Here is a 21,684-nt window from a genome sequence, read left to right on the forward strand (position 1 = left end):
TCAAGTCTGAGTTCTCCCATGGACTGGGTGGACACAAAAAAAATAATAGATACATCTCCATTTTTGATAAGCCTATGGGTCCATGAAAATTATGGTCAGAACATAAATGCCATCCATGTCCAATCTGTGTACTGTCCGTTTTTAACACTAATGGATAGGAGAAGCTTTGCAAATTTTATTTTTGAAAATCACTGATGAAACACTGATGGTAAAAACTTACAAACTGACCAAGTGCTGATGAAAATTGGTCCGTTTTTTTCAAAAACCTGAAAAAAAAATCTGAATGGGTTTTTACTATCATATGACATACCACTAATAGGAATCCTGTCGGCACATTACTGCAGTCTTAGTACCACAGAGCAGCAAGTACTTGATAAGAGTAAAGGGATTGCATTTTAGACAGCCATATAAAATTCATTAAATCGAAACTGAAGGAAACAAGGCAATATATCTTCTTAAGAGAAGACAGTTTTTATCCCTGGTTTTCTAGATATAGGACAATGACTGTAGCAGAACATTTGATAATGTGAATGATTTCCTATCACTGTGAGTCAGACTATGAGACAGTCTTGACTCAGATAATCTTTACAGCATGTCATTTGAGAAACCACCGATCTATCTATTCCTGAACCAGAAAGCACCTTCTCCTCTGGAGAAATTCAACCACTAATTAAAGCTAAGAAATTCGCTGTCATATTCTTAAAGGCTCATTATATAAAGACCTGACCCTTTCTTTAATTTTAGATACACAGATCATAGAAATTAGCCTTTGGCAGCTTTCTGATTTCTTTGCTTGACATCTGTCAGGATTATCGGATGCTACATAATGAAATTGGGATCCGTCTATCAACACAAAATTAAATGTTTATGAGTGGATTCTACGCAGTTTATAGTACTGAAACGTAAAGAAGTTCATGTGCAATTTTTACCCATTACTGTCTCAAGTTTAGTCTACACTGAGATCATTGAGGGGTAGTGCCACCGCAGTCTCTGACTAAGGTAACCCTGATTCTTGCATATTTAGGTACACTTTAGGATTTGTAGTAGTTTTTACAATGTATATGTACAATTGAAACCAGAAGTTTACATTCACTATTACTGTTGAGCCATACCTTCCGATATCGGGAAATATCGGATCAGATTGGATCGGACCGATACCCAAAAAATATCGGATATCGCCGATTCCGATACCGGAAACCAATGCAAGTCAATGGGACACAAATATCGGAATGAAAATAAACCCTTTCTTTCCTTGTAGGTTAATTCTACATGAAAGAAAACGACTAAGAATAATGTAGAATGTATTGGGGGAGGTGGAGGAGACATTAAAGGCATAGAGGTTTAGCCCAATCAAATGGAATAGCAGGAATTAATTTTTTTTTTTTAAGATGTTCTGAGTTACGGAAATATTGACTATGTTAAGTTTTTTTATATTTTGTCAGATATTTATGTTTCACTACTTCCATGCTCTTCACCTTTTTTTTTACTTCTCCCACACTTTCTCCTTCATCATCCTCAGCAGCAGCATCTTTTTCATCAACTTCTTCTTCACCTTCTTCATCTTCTTCTTCTTCACCTTCTTCCTATTCTTTTTTTTTTTACATTCTTCATATTCTTCTTATTCAACTATTCTTCTTCTTCATATTCTACTTCTTCATATTCTTCTTCTTCATCATATTCTTAGTTGTGACAGGCATTCCTGTAGTTATCTATAAAAGTTTGAAGATTACACCTTCTGTTCTGCCTGTCACAAAAGATTTACAACAGGATTTGTCCACGTTCAGTTTGGCCTGCAGCAGCAGGTATTTTCCAGGGGCACCACAAGGAGGAACGGACTCACCCCCAAACACTGCTTAGTCTTCTTCTGCTTATAATTTAGATAATATCTTTTGCTCTCATTTTTAGTCTTATGCTTAATGTTCTTCTGCTTTTTGTTCTGCAGCTTCTTGTTCTTCTGCTTCTTGGTCTTCTGTCTCTTGTTCTTCTGTATCTTGGTGGCTGTCTTCTTGTTCTTTGTCCTCTTGGTCATCTTCTTCAGGGTCATCTTCTTGGTCTTCTTTGGGGTGGTCATCTTCAGGGTCGTCATCTTCTTTGGGGTGGTCTTCAGGGTCGTCGTCTTCTTTGGGGTGGTCTTCGGGGTCGTCTTCTTCAGGGTCCTCGTCGTCTTCGGAGTCCTCGTCTTCTTCGGGGTGGTCTTCAGGGTCGTCGTCTTCAGGGTCCTCGTCTTCTTTGGGGTTGTCTTCAGGGTCGTCTTCGGGGTCCTCGTCTTCTTCGGGGTGGTCTTCAGGGTCGTCTTCATGGTTGTCATCTTCAGTGTCGTCATCAGGGAGATCCAGAGTGATTACCAAAAACCATTTCAAAAAGCTTGAACTTGGAAATGTAGCAGAAGGTACAAGAAAGCTGAGGAACTGCCAAGAACCAGCTGACGGTACTGGAACCCGGATGGGTAGCAGAAGGTACTAGAGCCAATGGAACTACCGAGGACCAGCTGATGGTACTGGAACCCGGTTACTAAGCAGGGGGTACCTGTGCCAGAAAGCACTACCAAGGACCAGCAAACGTTGGGAGAACTCTGATACCGAGAAGGAGGCACCTAAGCCAAAGGCACTGCCGAGAACCAGCTGGTGTTACTGGAACCCAGGGGGACATATTCAAGATGGACTTCCAAAGAACCAACTAATGGTACTGGAACTCGGATAGGCAGCAGAAGGTACACATGAAAAAAAAAGTTGCAAGGCCACGAGCCGGCCTGAGTTACCGAAACCCACAGTCCTACAGGGGGTGCTTGTCCTATTGGCACTATGGAACCAGCCTTCATTGCCAGATCCCGCAGCCCACATAGGAGTCACCTAAACTGCAGGCACTATTGAGTCTGCTAACCCAACCGCAACACGACAGGACAATGTATTGGAGGCAAAGTAACGTTGATACTACCCGGAAACAGCTGGCGTGCTGGAACCAGGCTGGGCAGGAGGGAGTACCCAGGGTAAATACTAAAAACAGAGTGGAGCCAGAGGCCTAATTGGAGCAAGTTTAAAATCAGTAGTAGTGTGAATGTGGACAGAGCAGGAGAAATTGCCGGACACACAGCAGGGGAACAGCTGATGTTACTGAACCCCAATAACACTGGAGCAAGTGTTGACTGTGCAGACGGCACTTGTGAGCAGCAAATGGCGGTGTTGGAGCCCAGGGATTACAGTTCAGGTGGTAGAAACATGAACACAACAGGAGACCTGGATACTGTTGACAACCAATTATTTAATCTGGAAGAGGACTGGCAAATTCATGCGAGATCCAGGCCTTGTTCATTTTCAGAAAAGTAAGCCGGTCAATGTTATCGGAGGATAGTCTGATGCGACGGTCTGGTAGTACACCACCTGCGGCACTAAAGATGCGTTCCGATAATACACTAGCAGCAGGGCAAGCCAGCACCTCCAATGCATACTGGCTAAGCTCTGGCCATGTATCTAGCTTACAGACCCAAAACTTGAAGGGGGAAGAGCCGTCTGGGAGTACACTAAGAGGGCAAGATATGTAGTCTGTCACCATCTGATGGAAACGTTGCCTCCTGCTGACTGGAGCCGTCTGTGATGGTGTAGACATTTGTGGCGGGGACACAAAACTTTGCCACATTTGGGCCATACTGATCTTACCTTGTGCTGAGGCGCTGCTTCTGCTCCTTCTTTGTGCAGAGCTTCCTCCACTGCCTCGACGCACTGAGATGCTTTGTAAAGCACTAGCAGCACTGCTCTCGGGTGGAATGGAGAACATGATGGAATGCACCAGTGTGTCTTGGTACTCCCGCATTTTACGCTCCCGGTTCAACGGTGTTATGAGGCTTTGTAAGTTGTCCCGGTAGCGAGGATCTAGGAGGGTGGACACCCAATAATCAGCCGTGTTGAGAATGTGGGCGATGCGGCGGTCGTTTCTCAGGCACTGCAGCATGAAATCAACCATGTGCTGCAGACGGCCAAGAAACACTGTCCCCTGCTTGAGGCGTGATCTCTGCCTGCTCTGCATCACCCCACCCTCGCTCTAGATACTGACTACTAGAGCATTGTGTACCTCCCTCCTCTGGACAGATGTCTTCCTCCTCCATTGACTCCTCCTCATCCTCCTCAAAGTGTCCCCTGCCTAGGCCTTTGTGAGGAACCACGTTGCGCAGACTGTACAGAAGCAGATGGCATTTGTGACTCCTCATCCTCCACCTCTTCCTAAACCTCCTCCCTTAGTGCTTGCAGTGTTTTTTCAAGCAGGCAGATAAGGGGGATAGTCATGCTGACTAGTGCATCATCTGCACTCGCCATCCGCGTGGAATAATCGAAGGCACGCAAAACGTGGCAGATGTCCTTCATAGAGGCCCATTCAGTGGTGGTGAAGTGTGAATGGCGCGCAGTGTGACTTGTTTGCGCCTGCTGCAGCTGGTACTTCATTACTGCTGCCTGCTGCTCACACAACCTCTCCAACATATGTAACGTTGAATTCCACCTGGTGGGTAGGTCACATATGATGCGATGTTCTGGAAGGTGTAATCGGCACTGCAGAGCTGCAATGCGCGATCTTGCGATGCTGGAAAGCCGCAAGTGAGTGCACTCTATGCGGACCTTGTACAGCAGTGCATCAAGATCCGGATAGTCCCTCAAAAAACTCTGCACGACCAAGTTGAGCACATGTGCCAGATATGGGATGTGAGTGAGGTTGCCTAGGCTCAGAGCTGCCACCAGATTTCGGCCATTGTCACACACTACCATGCCTGGCTGGAGATTCGCTGGCACAAACCACACGTCGCTCTGCTGCTTGATGGCATTCCAGAGCTCCTGCGCTGTGTGGCTTCGATTCCCCAAAGAAATTATTTTCAATACGGCCTGTTGACGTTTGGCCACGGCTGTGCTCATATCGGTCGTAACAGGTAACCGTTCACGGGTCGATGTGGAGGTAGACTGTGACGGCTCATGCAGCGCTGATTCAGAGGAACTGGAGTATGAGGAGGAGTCAATGTGTACAGACAGGATTCCTGCAATCCTTGGAATTGGCAGAACACGTACAGCGCCACTCTCAAGATCTGTACCCGGCTCCACAACATTTACCCAATGGGCAGTGAGGGAAAGGTATCGTCCCTGTCCATGCTTACTGGTCCACGCATCGGTGGTCAGGTGGACCTTGCTACTGACGGCGTTTTGTAGCGCATGTTTAATTTTTCCCTCCACATGCTGTTTCAGGGCAGGGACGGCTTGCCTGCTGAAATAAAAGCGGCTGGGCACGTTGTATTGTGGGACTGCCAATGCCATCAAGTTACGGAAGGAGTCAGTCTCCACCAGCCTGAATGATAGCATTTCAAGGGACAGTAGTTTTGCAATGCCAGCATTCAGAGCCTGTGCTTGGGGGTGGTTTGCCGAGTATGGGCGCCTTTTCTCCCATGCCTGTGCTAATGATGGCTGTAGACTGGCCTGGGAGTGTGAGGATGACAGAGAACGTGGTGCTGTGGGTGGAATGACACTGTGTCTCTGTACAACAGTGCCAGAGGTTCTTCCATGGCGATCCTGTGAGGAAGACGAACCAGCTGTGTGTGAGCTGGAGGAAGAGGCTACAACACGAGCTGAAGAGGCTACAACACGAGCTGAAGAGGTGGTAGGTGGCGCTGTAGGTTGGCCTAGGTCTTCAGAGTGTCTTTGTAACTCCACCACGTGCTTGGTCCGCACATGTTTCCACATATTTGTGGTATTGAGGTTGCTGACACTTTTCTCTCTTTTCACTTTCTGATTACACAGCTTGCATTTGACAAAGAAAATGCCATCTGCAACTGTGTCAAAAAAGGACCAGGCACTGCAAGTCTTGGGAGCGCCCGTTTTGGGTTTTGGAAGATGCATGCTCTTAATGGGTGCCGAAGTGGAGGCTACAGGCAACCAAGTCTGCCCCCTCCCTCTCCCTCCTTTTTGGGCCGTTCGGGAAATCTCTTCCTCAGAGCTGCTCCCACCACCTTCCTGTACCTCACGCCATGATGGGTCAAGGATCTCATCATCTACACTACCCTCTTCAAACAACTGCTTCTCCTGGGTAGTCTCGAGAGCACAGTACACGCCAGAAAGTGGCACCTGAGTCTCATCATCAGATGCGTACTGAGGTGTGCTGCTGACCAAAGGCACTGGCCTACCCGCCTCTTCAGATTCAGAGAGACAAAGCGGTTGCGCATCACTGCATACTACCTCTTCAAATTCTAGAATTCTGCTTGGCTGGCCCCCTCTTTCCAATCCAAGAGATTCAGAGAACAGAAGTAGAGATGACTCCTGTCCAGGGCTCTCTGACTGCCTGGGCAATTTGGCAGGTGAAGAGACAGATGGGTGCTCTTCAGTGCTCAGGACCTGAGAGGATCTGGAACTAATTGAAGTCGATACGTTAGCTGCCATCCATCTGACAACGGCTTCAATTTGGTCCTCCCGCAGCAGTGGGGTACGGCGAGCTCCTACAAAGCTACGCATAAAGGACTGTTCCCTGGTAAAACTGGGGGATGCTGAGTCACTGGTGCCCGCAGCAGGCACAGAATCCAGACGTCCTCTCCCTGCAGAAACTTGACGCCTACGCCCACATGCCTTACTCCCTGCCTCCTTCATCTTGGTAAACTGATAAAGATAGGCAGAAAAGTACTAAGGGCTTAGTGTGCTTATTCCTGAACAGCTGCTAACAGGTATAAGAAACACTAATTTTATAAAGTGTGGACTAGACTTTAATATGAGCTAATGTGGCTTACACAACTGTGAAGTGGAGTGTTTGGTGAACTTTATTTACCTTTTTTTCACAAAAAGACACTGGATGTGCCCAAAAATGTAAAACTGATAGTATCACAAACTTTTTGTAGCTATTACAATGCAGGAAGGTAAACTACAATACAATAGATGAGGCTACAAAAAATAGGCTAATACTAATTTGGGCACAATGCTGCTGAAAGGCTCCTCTATCTACTCTTATATAGTGTGTTTGGAAGCAATCTAGCTGGATATGGATGGAACCACACTAATAGGAGAAATCAGGAAAAATGAGCAGCACTAATGCAAAAAAGGACAATGTATGAGGCAGTGACGCACGCTGAGAGGACTACAAGCGGACGTGGCTGCAGAACACACTACAGCATGAGCTGCACTCACACACAGACCTCGCAGACAGCCGTGAACAGTGCAGAGAACTGTGCACTAGCACTGCAAGGCAAAAGAAAGCTTCTCTATCTACTCCTATATAGTGTGTTTGGAAGCAATCTAGCTGGATATGGTTGGAACCACACTAATAGGAGAAATCAGGAAAAATGAGCAGCACTAATGCTAAAAAGGACAACGTATGAGGCAGTGACGCATGCTGAGCGGACTACAACCGGATGTGGCTGCAGAACACACTACAGCATGAGCTGCACTCACACACAGAGACCTCGCAGACAGCCGTGAACAGTGCAGAGAACTGTGCACTAGCGCTGCAAGGCACAGCGGTTTATAAAGTAGCCTGGGTAAAGCACAATAAAGAAGATTGCTATCTCAAACTGTCCCTCAGAACAGCAGCGTCCTGTCCCTAACTGAATTCACAGCAGAGTGAACCCAAAATGGCGGTGGCGGCTTTTATAGTGCATCATGACATCATTTCAGCAGCCAATCACAGCCATGCCATTAGTTAACATGCCTAACAGGATGTGCCCACACTGGCTGAATAAAATCAAACTGGCTCATTGCATTATGGGAACTTCCGATTCCGGTATTCGATATTCTAAAAGTATCGGAACTCAGTATCATTACTCCGATACAACTAATATCGGTCGATACACGATATTTCAGTATCGGAATGCTCAACACTATTCACTATATAAAAAGACACATATGCATGTTTTTCTCAATATCTGACATGAAATTAGAATGAACCTTTCCCGTTTTAGGTCAGTTAGGATTACCATAATTTTTAATATTTGCCAAATGCCAGAATAATAAGAGAGAGAATGTTTTATGGCATTTTTATTACTTACTGCAAAGTCAAAAGTTTACAAAAGTTTCATTAGTATTTAGTACCATTGCTCTTAAACTGAATGACTTGGGTCAAACGTTTGGGATATCCTTCCACAAGCTTCTCACAATAGTTGGTCTGAATTTGGGCCCATTCCTCCTGACAAAATTGGTGTAACTGATCCAGGTTTGTAGGTCGCCTTGCTAACACCTGCCTTTTCAGCTTAGCCCATAAATTTTCAGTAGGACTGAGATTAGGGCTTTGTGATGGCCACTCCAAAACATTGACTTTGTCATCCTTAAGCCACTTTGTTACCATTTTGGCAGTATGCTTCGGGTCATTGTCCTTATTGGGAGACCCATTTCCGCCCAAGCTTTAAACTTCATGGTTGATATCTTGAGATGTTGCTTCAGTATTGCCACATAATCTTTTCTCATGATGCCATCTATTTTGTGAAGTGAACCAGTCCCTCCTGCAGCAAAACAACCCCACAACATGATGCTTCCACCTTGTGTTTCACAGTTGGGATGGTGTTCTTGGTCTCCTTCCTGAGCGATATGATGGCCGGACATTCCCATCTTGTTTGTACTTGCATATAATTGTTTGTACAGATGAATGAGGCGCCTTCAGGTATCTTGAAATTGTACCCAAGGATGAGCCAAATACACAATTCTCTTCCTGATATCTTGGCTGATTTATTTGGACTTTCCTATGATGCTACACAAAGAAGATTTCACATGACATCACATGGGCAGTCTAGAATTGTTTAAAAGCATAGTAATATTAATGTATGTAAACTTTTGTCTTTTGTCATTATTCTAGCATTTGACAAATATAAAAATTATGGTAATCCTAATTGACCTAAAACGGGAAAGGTTTAATCTGATTTCATGTCAGATGTTGAGAAAAGCATGCATATGTGTCTTTTTATATAGTGTATGTAAACTTCTGGTTTCAACTGTATAGATGAGCTATTTCAATATTGACTAGGGGCTGTTACTAGGTTATATACCCTCTGTATACCTTATGTGTAGTATTTTACTTTACCCATGTAACAATATGCCCATGTTTGTTTCTTATACTTATATTGTCTAACATTTCCTTCCTGTTCCTACATATTTACAACATTAGAGCCTTGTCTTTCTGTGGTGCCAGCTATTGGCCACACACTCTGTTTTACTCTGGTCTTTTTGATGTTTTTAAATAATTAATAAAATTGTCATTTTTATTCTATGGTTCTTTGGTGCAATTTATTTATATGTTCTCTGCTATATCTGCGCTGAACCCTTCTATTTCCAACATCTTATAGTACATTTATGATTTACACGGGGGTCCTTCACATATATTACTATTACATTGTCACCTCTACCCCCCATACAATTTGTACTAGCTATTGTTAGGCTTTCATATGATTTAACTGAGATCATGTATGTGTAGTCATGAAGAATGTTAGGAGTAGTGATTTTATAGATCCGATGTGCAATAAATAAGTGGTAATATATGTAGGAACTACCTGTGTCAGGAAGACAGTTATTTGTGTCTCATATTTCTTGGAAGATTTTCTTATCACTCAGGTCAGGCTGTGTCATTGTGGCATTCTAATCCTACCAATATGGATGATAAGTTTCCTGTCAGTACAAGAACAAAAGTATAATGTTTCTATATAAATCTGAATTAAAATGCTGCAAAGGAAAGTATCCAATTCTTAAGTAATTGACAGTTCTTACTAGCTCACAGTAATTTTTAATCTGCACAACCAGAAATACAGCAGAGACACAGATTATGTCATTCCTAATTGAAGGAAATAGAGATGGGTATGTCATAATGCACTTAACTCCCTTAAAATTAAAACGAGTAAAAACAAATATATAGATATTGGGTAACCATGAGTAAGTCTTTGTAAGCTGAAACGCGTTGGATTTTGTGCTTGCTGGATATATAGTGCCATCGTCCTTTTTTAACTTTTTCAACTAAACTTAGATTTCATTCTACTTCCATTCCGCTGGCACTTCCTTTTTTTGCTCTCAAATAAATAGATATGTACAGAGCACTTACCTCTACATTGACATTAAAATACTAACAAAAATGCATTTTGCATCCATGACACAGAGTAAGGCCAGGGCCACACGAGAGATGATTCTCTGATGTGAGAGAATTGGGGCCAATTATGCAAATTACACTCGGCTCAAACGCTGTCAGAGTCTCAGCAGAGTGTTAGTTTACTGTGATCCGATTCTCTCAAATGATATTATCACAGCACAACAGAGAAGATGGAGAACTTAATTTCTCGATCTTCTCCATTGTCTGAGTCTGCAGTAATCGGACTACACTTGGATGACACCCGAGTGCAGTTCGATTTTTTACGCGCACCCATAGACTTTTATGGGTGCGCATGGTCCAATTTGCGACCATTAGCAGCATTCTACAATGTTTTCCTGTTGCCGATTTGGCATGAGAAAAAAGTAGCAGATCTGCACTGCCCCATAGTATAACATTGGGCTGAGAGGTATTCGATAAAATTTAGTATAGCCCTCGTCCAAGTTATACACTCAAGCCCTAAAACTCCCAACTATTGCAGGATGTGAGATACCTGGAACGGAAAAATAAAAATCAATGCCAATCTTCAAGATATGGGGTATGTCAGCCAAGGTGGTTGAGATGTTTGGCTACCTTTTATGCTTTGATATAAAAATTGTTAGGATATTGGAGAACTGACTTTTATAGGTATGTTTAACCCCTTTCTGACGTATGACCTAATAGTACGTCATTGTGACCTGGGCCGATTGGACCAATGGTGTATTATTAGGTCATATGGCAATCGCGCCCCACACAATCGGTGGAATCGCCGATGGGTGTCAGCTGATAGTCACAGCTGAGACCAGGTGCTATGTGCAGGGAGCAGTCCCGCACGGCTCCAGGCATATTAACCCCCTCAATGCTGCAATCGAAGTAGATCGCAGCATTGCGGTGGCAAGGGGAGGTGATCGCAATACTCACCTCCTCTCCCGGCCTCCAGCGCTGTCTGCCGCGGCTTCCCAGATGTTGCCATGACAACCCGATGTCGTCATGACAAGATCCGGGTCACCAGACTTCAGGAAGATATTTTGGTCATGCGCAGAGCATGACCAAAATATCTTCTGCATCTGCAGCACTGACAGCCTGTATAGCACAGGGATGGTGCTGCATTCCTGTGCTATACAGGCGATCAGAATAAAAAAAGTAAAAGTCCCATAGTGGGACAAAGAATAAAAGTAAAAAAAGTGTCAGAAAGTGAAAAAAAAAAAAAAATAATAATCCACCAAAAATAAAAATATAATGTACCCATCAATAAATATTATGAAAAAAAAAAAATAAAAAAATAAAAGTACACATATTTGTTATCGCCGCGTCCGGAAGGACCTGACCTATAAAACGGTCCCAATAGTTAACCCCTTTAGTGAAGAAGGTAAAAAAAAGAAAAAAAAAATGAAGCAAAAAAAATGCTTTATCATCATACCGCCAAACAAAAAATGGAATAACACGCGATCAAAAAGACGAATATAAATTAAAATGGTACCGCTGAAAACGTCATCTTGTCCTGCAAAAAACAAGCCATGATACAGCTTCATCAACTGAAAAATAAAAAAGTTATAGTTCTCAGAATAAAGCGATGCAAAAAAATTTTTTTTTCTATAAAATAACTTGTATTGTGTAAAAGCGCCAAAACATAGAAAAACAATATAAATGTTTACCGCTGTAAACGTACTGACCCGAAGAATAACGCTTCCTTATCAATTTTACCACACGCGGAACAGCATAAAAAAAAAACCATAAAAACAATTCAGGAATTGCTGTTTTTTGTTTATTCTGCCTCCCAAAAATCGGAATAGAAAGCGATCAAAAAATGTCAAGTGCCAGAAAATGGTACCAATAAAAATGTTAACTTGTCCCGCAAAAAACAAGCAGTCACATGACTGTCGGCCAAAATATGGAAAAATTCTAGCTCTCAAAATATGGCGATGCAAAAACTAGATTTTGCAAAAAAATGCATCTTTTACTGTGTGACAGCTGTCAATCTTAAAAACCCAATATGATTCTGGTATCGCTGTAATCGCACCGACCCGAAGAATAAAGTCGTCGAATCACTTATACCGCACGAGGAATGGCGTAAAAAACTCTAAGGTTAGGGTTAGGGTTGGGGTTGGGCTAGGGTTGGGGCTAGGGTTGGGGCTAGGGATTATTTTCAAAAGTAAAAAAAAAAAAAAGAAGATGACGATATGGTGACTAGTGTTGAGCGCAAGTGCTCGCTACTTGAGTTTGCATCGGGTGCTCGGGCATGCACTGAGTATCACGGGTGCTCAAGTGACATGCTTGAGTCTCCGCCCCATATGCTTCGTGGCCAAAAAAACTCGCGGGGATTGCCTGCCATGCATGAGCGATCCCCTCATGTGTTTTTTTGGGTGTTTAATATCCATGAAACATGCGAGCGGGGACTCTAGCATGTCACTCGAGCACCCACTATACATGGTGCATACCTGAGTACCAGATACAAACTCAAGTAGCGAGCACTTGCGCTCAAGACTAATGACAACTTATTCAATATGATGACCTAATGTTATCAAATTCTGTGTCGTACCTCTGGGTTCAAAATGTTCACTATACCCCTAGATAAAATCCTTGAGGGGTGTAGTTTCCAAACTGGGGTCACTTCTGATGGGTTTCCACTATTTAGGCACATCAGGGACTCTCCGAATGTGACATAGCGTCCGCTTTCAATTCCAGCCAATTTTACGTTCAAAAAGTCACACAGTGCTCCTTCCCTTCTGAACTCTGCCATGCGCCCAAACACTGTATTTTCCCCACAGGATTCTCTTCTACTTTCCTCTATTTCCAACTGAAGTGAGCAATCACATCACTGCAAGTATGCCAACATGCCAACTAGATTCTCATCCACTTTTCTCAATGCAGCTTTGAGAGAAGCAGATGAGAAGCTTCTTGGAACATGATTGGATACTTGCAATCATGTGACCTCTAGCTTGAGCTGGAAAGAGAGGGGAATCCTGACCGTCACATAGAATGATTGCAAAAATATAACTGAATCCCAAAACACCTTCAATTTCCACTGATTATTTTCCTACTAAACTATATATCTATGGCTAAACTTATTCAGCTCTAAGGCTACGTTCAAACTTTGTGTATTCGGTGCAGATTTTTCCACAGCATATCTGCTGCTTTTCTTTAAAGGAATCCACAGCAGAATCCACATGTCTTTTACACTTGATTTTTGCTGTATTTTTAGATTCATCAAAAATGATGCAAGATTACAATGGAGTAGTTGCCTAAGGCAACAATCAGATTTAAGCTTTGACATTTCACACTGAGAAATAAGAGAAGGAATCAGATTGGCTATTATGGGAAATCGCTCCAGTTTTCCTTTGCACCAGTTTTGGTGTATCTCCCCCTTAGTCCAGACAGGCTAAATGCGGGCTCTCTAGTCTGCTTTTTGTCCTGAAACAGAGCATCTATTGTAAATAGTCTGTGTCTGGCATTACACTCATGTCATTCAAGTAAATGAGTGGCACTGTTTCTAAGAAAAATACCTTTGTTTCCTGTAACTGTAACATGGAAGACCATTGACCTTTTCCAAAAATCTTTTTTATGCTTACTATGTTAATGTATGTATATATATATATATATATTTTTTTTTTTAACTAAAAAATGCAGTTAGTGGCTATAGCTATTAGAGGGGTTGCCTGGTTTCATTAAAGGGGTATTCCCAAAATCACAATAATAATAATGTACACATAGATTTATTAATTTGTGCCAATATAGCCCATTATTAAATCTTCCTTGAATTGCACATATCACACTCCCGAACCTTGACCCTCCCAGCACTATAAGAACCAGCCTTTGGCAGTTCCAGGTCATGGTCAATGATGTGCAGTGCAGGCCCTATCAGTTGGCTTCCTATCAGCATAGCTCTATTCTGGGACATGTCTAGATAAAAGCTTCGACTGTGAGAGATGATGTAATGGAACCTTCATTAAAGTGCCAAGAACTCATACCAGGAAGCAGCGTGTACGAGGGTGTGCTGCTAACTAAGAGGAGCCATGTACTTCAGGATGGGCTGTATTCCAGGGACTGAGAGGAGAGATAGACTTTATACAGTGGGAAGAGATATACAGAGATATATTACAGGATGGGGGATCTATGTAGAGGGACTGAGAAGGGAGATATATAGCAGGAAAGGGATGAAATGAGATATATACTACAGGATGGCTTGAGAGGGGAGATATACTGCAGGAGGGGGCTCTGTGTACACCAGCTTGGAGGACAGATATATTGCAGTAGGGGGCTTTGTGTACAGGGGCTTAGAGGAGAGATATACTACAGGAGGTGGCTTAAAGGAGATATATACTGCAGGAATGACAGTATACAGGGGGCTAAGATTACACTGCAGGATATGGCTCTTTATACAAGGGCTGACAGGAGAGATATACTGCAGGAGAAGGATCTATGTACAGGGGCTGAGATTATTTTAGCTGTCTTATCTACTGCTGACAGATTAGTGATTTGAACTTGCAATTGCCCTTCTAATGATGCATACAACAGAGGATCATCTGCTGTATGCATCAAAAGAGCAGCATTTGCAGTTTCACAAAACTCATCTTTCAGCAACTGATGCAAAACCAGCTCTTCACCGCTATTGTGGAAGAAAGCAGGAGAGTTGAGCTACTTTTATAAACAGTTAAGGATGTAAAACCACACAGGCAGATATACTGATGTGGATGGCAGAATATAAAATCGGGCAGGCAGAAAATGTTCAAGAGCAGGGAACATACTGAAGTTTAAGGTGAATTTTATACTTCGATGAGCCTGATTACAACCCAGAGAGGTAGTAGTCAGAGGTAGTTAGAAGTGCACAGGAGAGGGGGTGGGGTCTACAACACCGAGGAGAAGAAAATGCCGCTGGGAAATATAGTTTTAGCAGATATAAATAAGACCGCCCATTTTGCTATGTGAACCTGCATGCACTAAAGAGCAGATAGAAATGAAAAATACAAAACACAAAGTTACAAGAAAGAAACTTTATGTTGGGCTCATCCTGTATATTAACAATAAATATGCTGTACTGTTTGAAAAAGAATGCATTTCTGACAATAACCATTTAAAAAACAAGGTTATGTATTTTTTTCCCTGTAAAAGAATAAAAATGAAAAGGCACACAAGACTGCAGTAGCCAATCACTTGGCTCACTAGTCTTGTGCCATATGCCTTGGCCCAAAGTTTCACTGCAGTGGCTATGTGCTGGGCTAATAGATGGTACGTCACTTCTGAAGATTTGTCACCAAACACTGTCGGGGAGCAACCAGAAGGCTGGAGCTTTAATGGCAATGATAGGTAAGTGCAGTTTGGGTTCTTTTACAGGATAAGCCACTTTGGCTTTGGTTTGAAGCTGGACATCCCCTTTAAATATTAATGTATGTTCTGTAAAAAATGCGGGCAATGAACTTATAGCAACACCAGTGCATTATTGTGATGGTTCTTGCATTTTATTCACAGGAAAATCAAAACGAATTACTTCATTGTGTCACTCGCATTTGCTGACTTGCTAGTATCAGTACTGGTGATGCCATTTGGAGCCATAGAGTTAGTACAAGACAAGTGGATTTATGGGGAAATGTTTTGTCTGGTACGTACCTCGCTTGATGTTCTTCTGACAACAGCTTCCATACTCCATCTCTGCTGCATTTCACTGGACAGGTATGTAATAGATTCCAGAAGTCTATAGTTAAAAATATGCAAGCATAAAATGATATCAAGTGCCTCCTATGAAGTACAAATTGGAACATGTGTTTTATTCCTAGAGTTTGTTCTTCAAATCTGTAACAATTTTTGTGCAAAAACTCTTAACCTTCCAGCTACATAAAATTCTTTTCGATGCTAATTTTAAAAAATCTGTTCCATCACTATGGCAACATGGATCTCTTCCCTATATGTGTTTAACTGTAGCAAAAGTGCATTACATTTTCGGATCTTATTGTCATAGATACAAGTGAACATGATAGTGTTTTTTAACTAGCTGTTAAACAGAGCTTAATCGATAGCGTGAACCTTGTTTATTAACTTCTAACGCTCTGCCGAATATATGAGTTGGGGTTAATTCCTGCTCAACTAAAGATATAGGCAACATGCTGAACTCATAGGTACTACCATTGTACCAACAAGGTCAGTGTCAGACGTCCAGGTAATACACATAGATGGGCACTGCCGAAACTGCAGGCATCTGTGAAATCTTCAATCCCTGTAGTTTTACCACTTTATATGCCACAGTCAATACTGCTTATTGTATAGAGTATGAGATGAGAGTAAAAAGGGTCTTTCTCTGTCAATGAGATGGGCTCCTTGTGATGGCATTAAAGGATATCATGGGCCTAGGAATGACATGGTTTAATACAGGGATCAGCAATTTTTGTCAATCCAACTGTTCTGAAACAAACTCCCAGCATTTTATGACAATTATATTTTTTAGGAGGCTGTAAGGGCATGTAGGGACTTATAGTTTCACATCACCTAGTGTCAAAGGTTGTTGATCCCTGTTTTAATCTAAAAGGTCTATCCAGGACTTTTTAAGACCATAATAAAAACAAACAAACAGGTAGGTAGTTGCTGCCTACCTTTGCTACCTGTCTGTTCTACCCAGCAGCGGTACAGCATGGTCATAGACCACTCCAGCCAGCCATTCAGCTGCTCAACATCAACAGAGCAGCTCTTCTTCAGGCCTGCTCTATTTACGTAGAATGATTGCCGACGTCATGCTGATTGACAGCCGGCTCCTCACAGTTATGCAGAGGGGAGCTGGCTATCAATCAGCATGAGATCGGCAGTCACGTCTCATCAAAAGAGAAGAGCGGAAAAGGAGCCGCTGCTCTGTCAACATGACGTCAGCGTAGGCCGCTGGATCACCGGCATGAGTGATTTGTGACTGCTCTGTGCTGGCAGAGGCTGGCACCGGGCACAACAGGGAGGTTTATGTAGATGTGCTACATAAACACTAAACTTCAAGAAGGATCATTTTCATTAGCTGAGAGATTATCTTAAAACATTAATGAAAAACATGACACTTCAGCGGATGACAAATTATTTGCATATAACAATATTTCTAGGTAATGTAGAGTTGGAGCGTGATTTACATAGAAACTCATTTTGACATGTGGCTTCTCCTCAATACTGTTTAATGTTTGGATTTCTGTTTACCGCTCATCCCATGACGAGTTATTTTATTCCAATTCAAACAACTAGACTTCTGATGGCATCACAAGTCCTTTGAATATGTATTTACTTGCTCTAAAATAAAAGTATCTGACTGTCATATGATGCCTTTTTAATACATTAAGAAAAAACTCCAAGAATATAATAAAGGCGGTCCTCAGGTGAAATTTGTTTTAAACAAACAAACTTTGCTTTACTCACTCATCCCGTGTCCAGTGCTGAGTCTCCGGTGCTTTCATTGCCTGTTATGGTCTGCAGCACTGATGTCATGTTGACAGCGCTGCAGCCAATCAGTGAGCTCAGTCCCTTTGTCGGAGTAGACAACACAAGCTGATCAGAGGCGCTTAGGTCACTGATGACAGGACGTCAGCACTGCAGACAATAACAGACATCAGGAGTAGCAGCAGACACTCAGCGCTTGACCGAGGGAGAGTCAGTTAAGAACATTTTGGGATTTTTTTTATGAAACAAACTGTGCATGAGTACAGGGGTACTAACAAAATCAGACATTACAGAGTAACAAATGAATCAAGTAGGAGCTATGCTTGCAAAAGCTTCTAGTTTCTGAATAATTAGCGATGGTGTGAGAGGTAAAAATAATTACTTAGAAAAATAGCATTGTCAATGGAATCTTTTCTGAGAACTCATTAGTATAGTAGTATGGTATATTTTTATATCATCTTTGAGTCAGAATATGAGGGAAGATGGATACCTGCAGAGAAATGATTGCTCTCTGCAGAGACGAGGAGTGCTTACGTGTGCTGATTAATATCCTAAAGTAACGTAAAGTTTCTACAAATTCTGGCCATCTGGTCTACTCTAAGGCTTGAGAACAGCCCGACATGCTAAACCATAATACATAATACGTTATTTGCATATGGGCATGTCTGATGTCACATAATTTTTAGATTTTGCAGTAAAGCTTTGTCAAAAATCTTTTCCTATCGTCTCCATTATACATGCTGTGTGAACATATAGAATTTTTGGTTTCCCAGGAAACTAAAAATAGATGAGAAAGGCTCATTTTCTGCACAAACATGTTAGTAATGAAAGCAGATATTTACTTTTCTCCCTGGGGGGAAAAAATATTTTGATCAAAGCATTAATTACTTTTCTTTTTACAACCACACATAGATGTCCAAATGGTACCCTGATAGAGAACATGATAGGACTGCGAGTAAATAACCACTGCTGAATGCTATTACAGCGCTTGTAGCGAGAATGGCTGAGCCCAGCTTTGTAACAATGACTTATGAATCGTTATAATTGAAATCCGCTGTATTGTTCAGGCTATGCCACATATGATATTTATCTTGCACAATGCATCAACCTTTTAAATCCAGCTGTCTACATGGAGGACGCTTCTGTATTCCTGACCCGCCTCATTTTTGGTTTCTCCTGCGATCCTTTTATATCTGTTCTCTATACTTTAAAAGGTAAAAAGTTCTTACTGGATAACTTAGTGAACACTCATAGCAGTGTGCAAGGAATAGATCTGACAAACGCAAATCCTAAACGCCTTGATTACATAAATTCATATTTACAAAACTGTAAAAGGAACATGTTCTACTACTAGTGTTGAGCGAGCACTAAAATGCTCGGGTGCTCGAAGCTCGGGCCGAGCTCGCCGTGATACTCGGGTGCTCGACCCGAGCAACGAGCCCAATGTTTGTCTATGGGAGACTCGAGCATTTTTGCAGTGGCACCCCCAGCAGTCTTTTAAAAGCCTAACAAGTGCTCAAAACGATAGTGACAGTGCTCAAATGACATGGGGACAGCATGGGGATCGCCCCAGGAAGCATTTCTGACCCCCAGGTCACTGCTGTCAACAACGTGGTCAGAGGTATTAAGCCACTTTTACGGGCTCACAATAAAACGTTCAAAAACGAAAGTGAAACTTTTTTCCTGTGAAATATGTTAAGGAACATCCTTTCCAGGGAAAAGACTTGTGTATAAGTTAAAATAAATGACCAAAAACAAAAATACTCCTCCACACCTTCGGCTATGTTCACAAGTAGCATTTTTTATGCGTTTTTGCACTTTTGTATTGCTTTCAACTATGACAAATGCATTCACCGGGAAATGTCATTTTAACATTTTACAACCTTATCTGGCCATGTGCTGTGTGACGCATGCATAAAGTGCTGAAAAGACATGGGAACAGCATGGGGAAGACCCCTGGAAGCATCTCTGACTCCCAGGTCACTGTCTAAAAGTGTGCCCATCATAAGTGATTCTTGCCGCATCAGAAGATGCTGACTTGCAACTATCCCCATGCAAGTTCTAGTCCCAGGGCAGTGTTCAATTTTACCTCCCCCATTCCTTGCAATGCAAGCGCAAGTATGCAGCCTGCCACCCACCCACCCCCAGGCTGCAATACCATACTGCTTGCTTGCTTGAACTTGAAATTGGGCCTTTTAGGCATGTGGAGGCGGAATCTGGCCACCACGTCATGGCTGTGTTGGCGGCCTGGAATCCATACTCAGTCCCCAGCCGCCTTGTGGCCGGGTGTCCCCGCTTGCTCCCCATCCTCCAGGGGGTGGCCGGGTGTCCATACTCAGTCCCCAGCCACCCCTATTTGTCCCGGTAACCTTTCCCACACTTTTCTTAGCCTGGCCTGCTTTACGGCAGCATTGGCCGAGCCCACCGGACTATCAGACTCCTCCGGTGGGCCCTGGCTTCTCCATCAGGGGAGTTGAGAGTGCCAAGGTGAGGAGCATGATGAGGATGATAGAAGTTAGCATCTGCTTTGTTTTGTTGTAATGCAAGCGCATGTATGTAGTAGCGGCTAGGCCTGAGGTGGTCAGCGTTTTGGCGCATATCCTACCTCCTCCGAGGATTGCTGGATGTTTTCCTGCTACTATCCAAGTTCTATGACTCCCGTTAAAACAAAGCTTCAGGTGATAAATGATGGATGAGGTAGTGGCAAAGGAGAAAGAGCAGGAGGAACAGGGACCATTCACATCAATATCAGGCCAGTCAACCAGATATGTCTTGTAGGATATGTTTCTGTAACAAAAGGAGCGGTTCGGCTACACCGTTATAGGGCATACAGTGAGTGCAATGCCTACCAAAAATTTTGAGGCACTCCAATGCCCCTTGGAAGTGACATGGAGGTCAGAGGGCCTTAACTAAACCTTTTTTTCCATTTATAGCAACTGGGTCTCCTGTGCACTGTTGGCCTAAGCAGTGAATGGAAGGCTTTCCAAAAATTATGAGGAACTGCAATGCCCCTTACAAGAGCCATGTGTGGCACCCCAGGGGTCTGGTCACCACAGTAATAGAGATATTACGTCGGAGAGCAAGTGGGAGGTTTCCTGGTCAGGATCCCTTAAACATGCAACATCCTCCTGCCCCAGTCCTGGGAGGGGAGAATTCTACCCTTATAAACTGGATCTGGGGCGGGGTTGAGTGAGTCAGAGAACAGAGAACAGTCAGAGTCAGAGTGAGAGCAAGGGAAAGTAACAGCAAGGAGCTCTGTATGAGCTAGAAGCTAAAGACCAGGGGCTGGAAGCTGAGCAGAGCTCACCCTGGCAGAAGACAATAGGAACCGGACACAGGAGTCCGAGGCTGTGAGGACTTATATATCCAGCAGCAGAAACCAGCCGGCAGGGGATTTCAGGTCCTCTGGCCATAGAAGCCCGGAGGCTCAGTCACAAGCAAGGGACCAGCACCGTTGTCGTGGAGCGGAGGCTAACAGAAGGCCCCAAGTCACCAGCCATACGGGTGAGCACTACACGGTACACTCAGGGACGTGGGCTACTTCTACCCGCTTACAGCAAGGTAGCCAGGAAGAGTGCAGACAGACGGGGAGGCCTACAACTCCACCTGGCCAGGGGAACTCCTGCTTGCTCACAGACTGACCAGGCCTCTTATGCTAGCCAGTACTCCCGGGAGGGTCTACCTTATAATCATCAGTAAAGACCCTGAACTGCATTGCAAAGACTCTGAGTCATTCCTGCTGCGCTCGTGCACCATCACCCCCATCATCCACACTCACTGCCCTGAGGCTATACTCCTCCCGTGGGGAGTTATCCCATTCTCTGCTGCACACACAATACCAGCCTCAGCGGTCTGCCTCGCAGCAGTGGTACTCCCTGACCGCAATCCACGGGTGGCGCAGTCGGACAATTAACGTCAAAACCTAAGAAAGACTGCCACTGGTTTGACCAGCCTGAGCCACGGGACCGGGTCACCACCACGGAGACTACAGACCCCAGAGACCCAGCACCGGGTATCCCACACACGTGTACACACGGTCCAGGGGGCGCGTCACATGCAGTACAGCATATTACAAACATAAGTCCCATTATTGGGGCGTGGGTGTCCCATAGTATTTGCTTATGCCTTGCAAGCAAAAGCTGACAAAAATTTGGACGGAGCAACTTGCAATGCCCCTTACAAGAGCCATGCAGTACAGCATATTACAAACATAAGTCCCATTATTGGGGAGTGGGT

At 43.4% G+C, this 21,684-nt stretch overlaps 1 protein-coding gene across 3 annotated transcripts in view; it reads left to right on the forward strand.

Moving 5' to 3' along the window:
* HTR4 (5-hydroxytryptamine receptor 4) overlaps positions 1–21,684 on the forward strand; it is a 973,132-nt gene that overhangs the window by 563,251 nt on the left and 388,197 nt on the right. For all 3 annotated transcript variants that reach the window (XM_073651352.1, XM_073651353.1, XM_073651351.1), the window contains one exon: positions 15,517–15,717. In XM_073651352.1, the coding sequence (XP_073507453.1) occupies positions 15,517–15,717 (201 nt within the window). The remainder of the gene's footprint in view (positions 1–15,516; positions 15,718–21,684) is intronic.

Source organism: Phyllobates terribilis, unplaced genomic scaffold, assembly GCF_046119375.1.
Source record: "Phyllobates terribilis strain yellow unplaced genomic scaffold, ASM4611937v1 Scaffold_11__3_contigs__length_659146591, whole genome shotgun sequence".
Lineage (NCBI taxonomy): Eukaryota > Metazoa > Chordata > Amphibia > Anura > Dendrobatidae > Phyllobates > Phyllobates terribilis.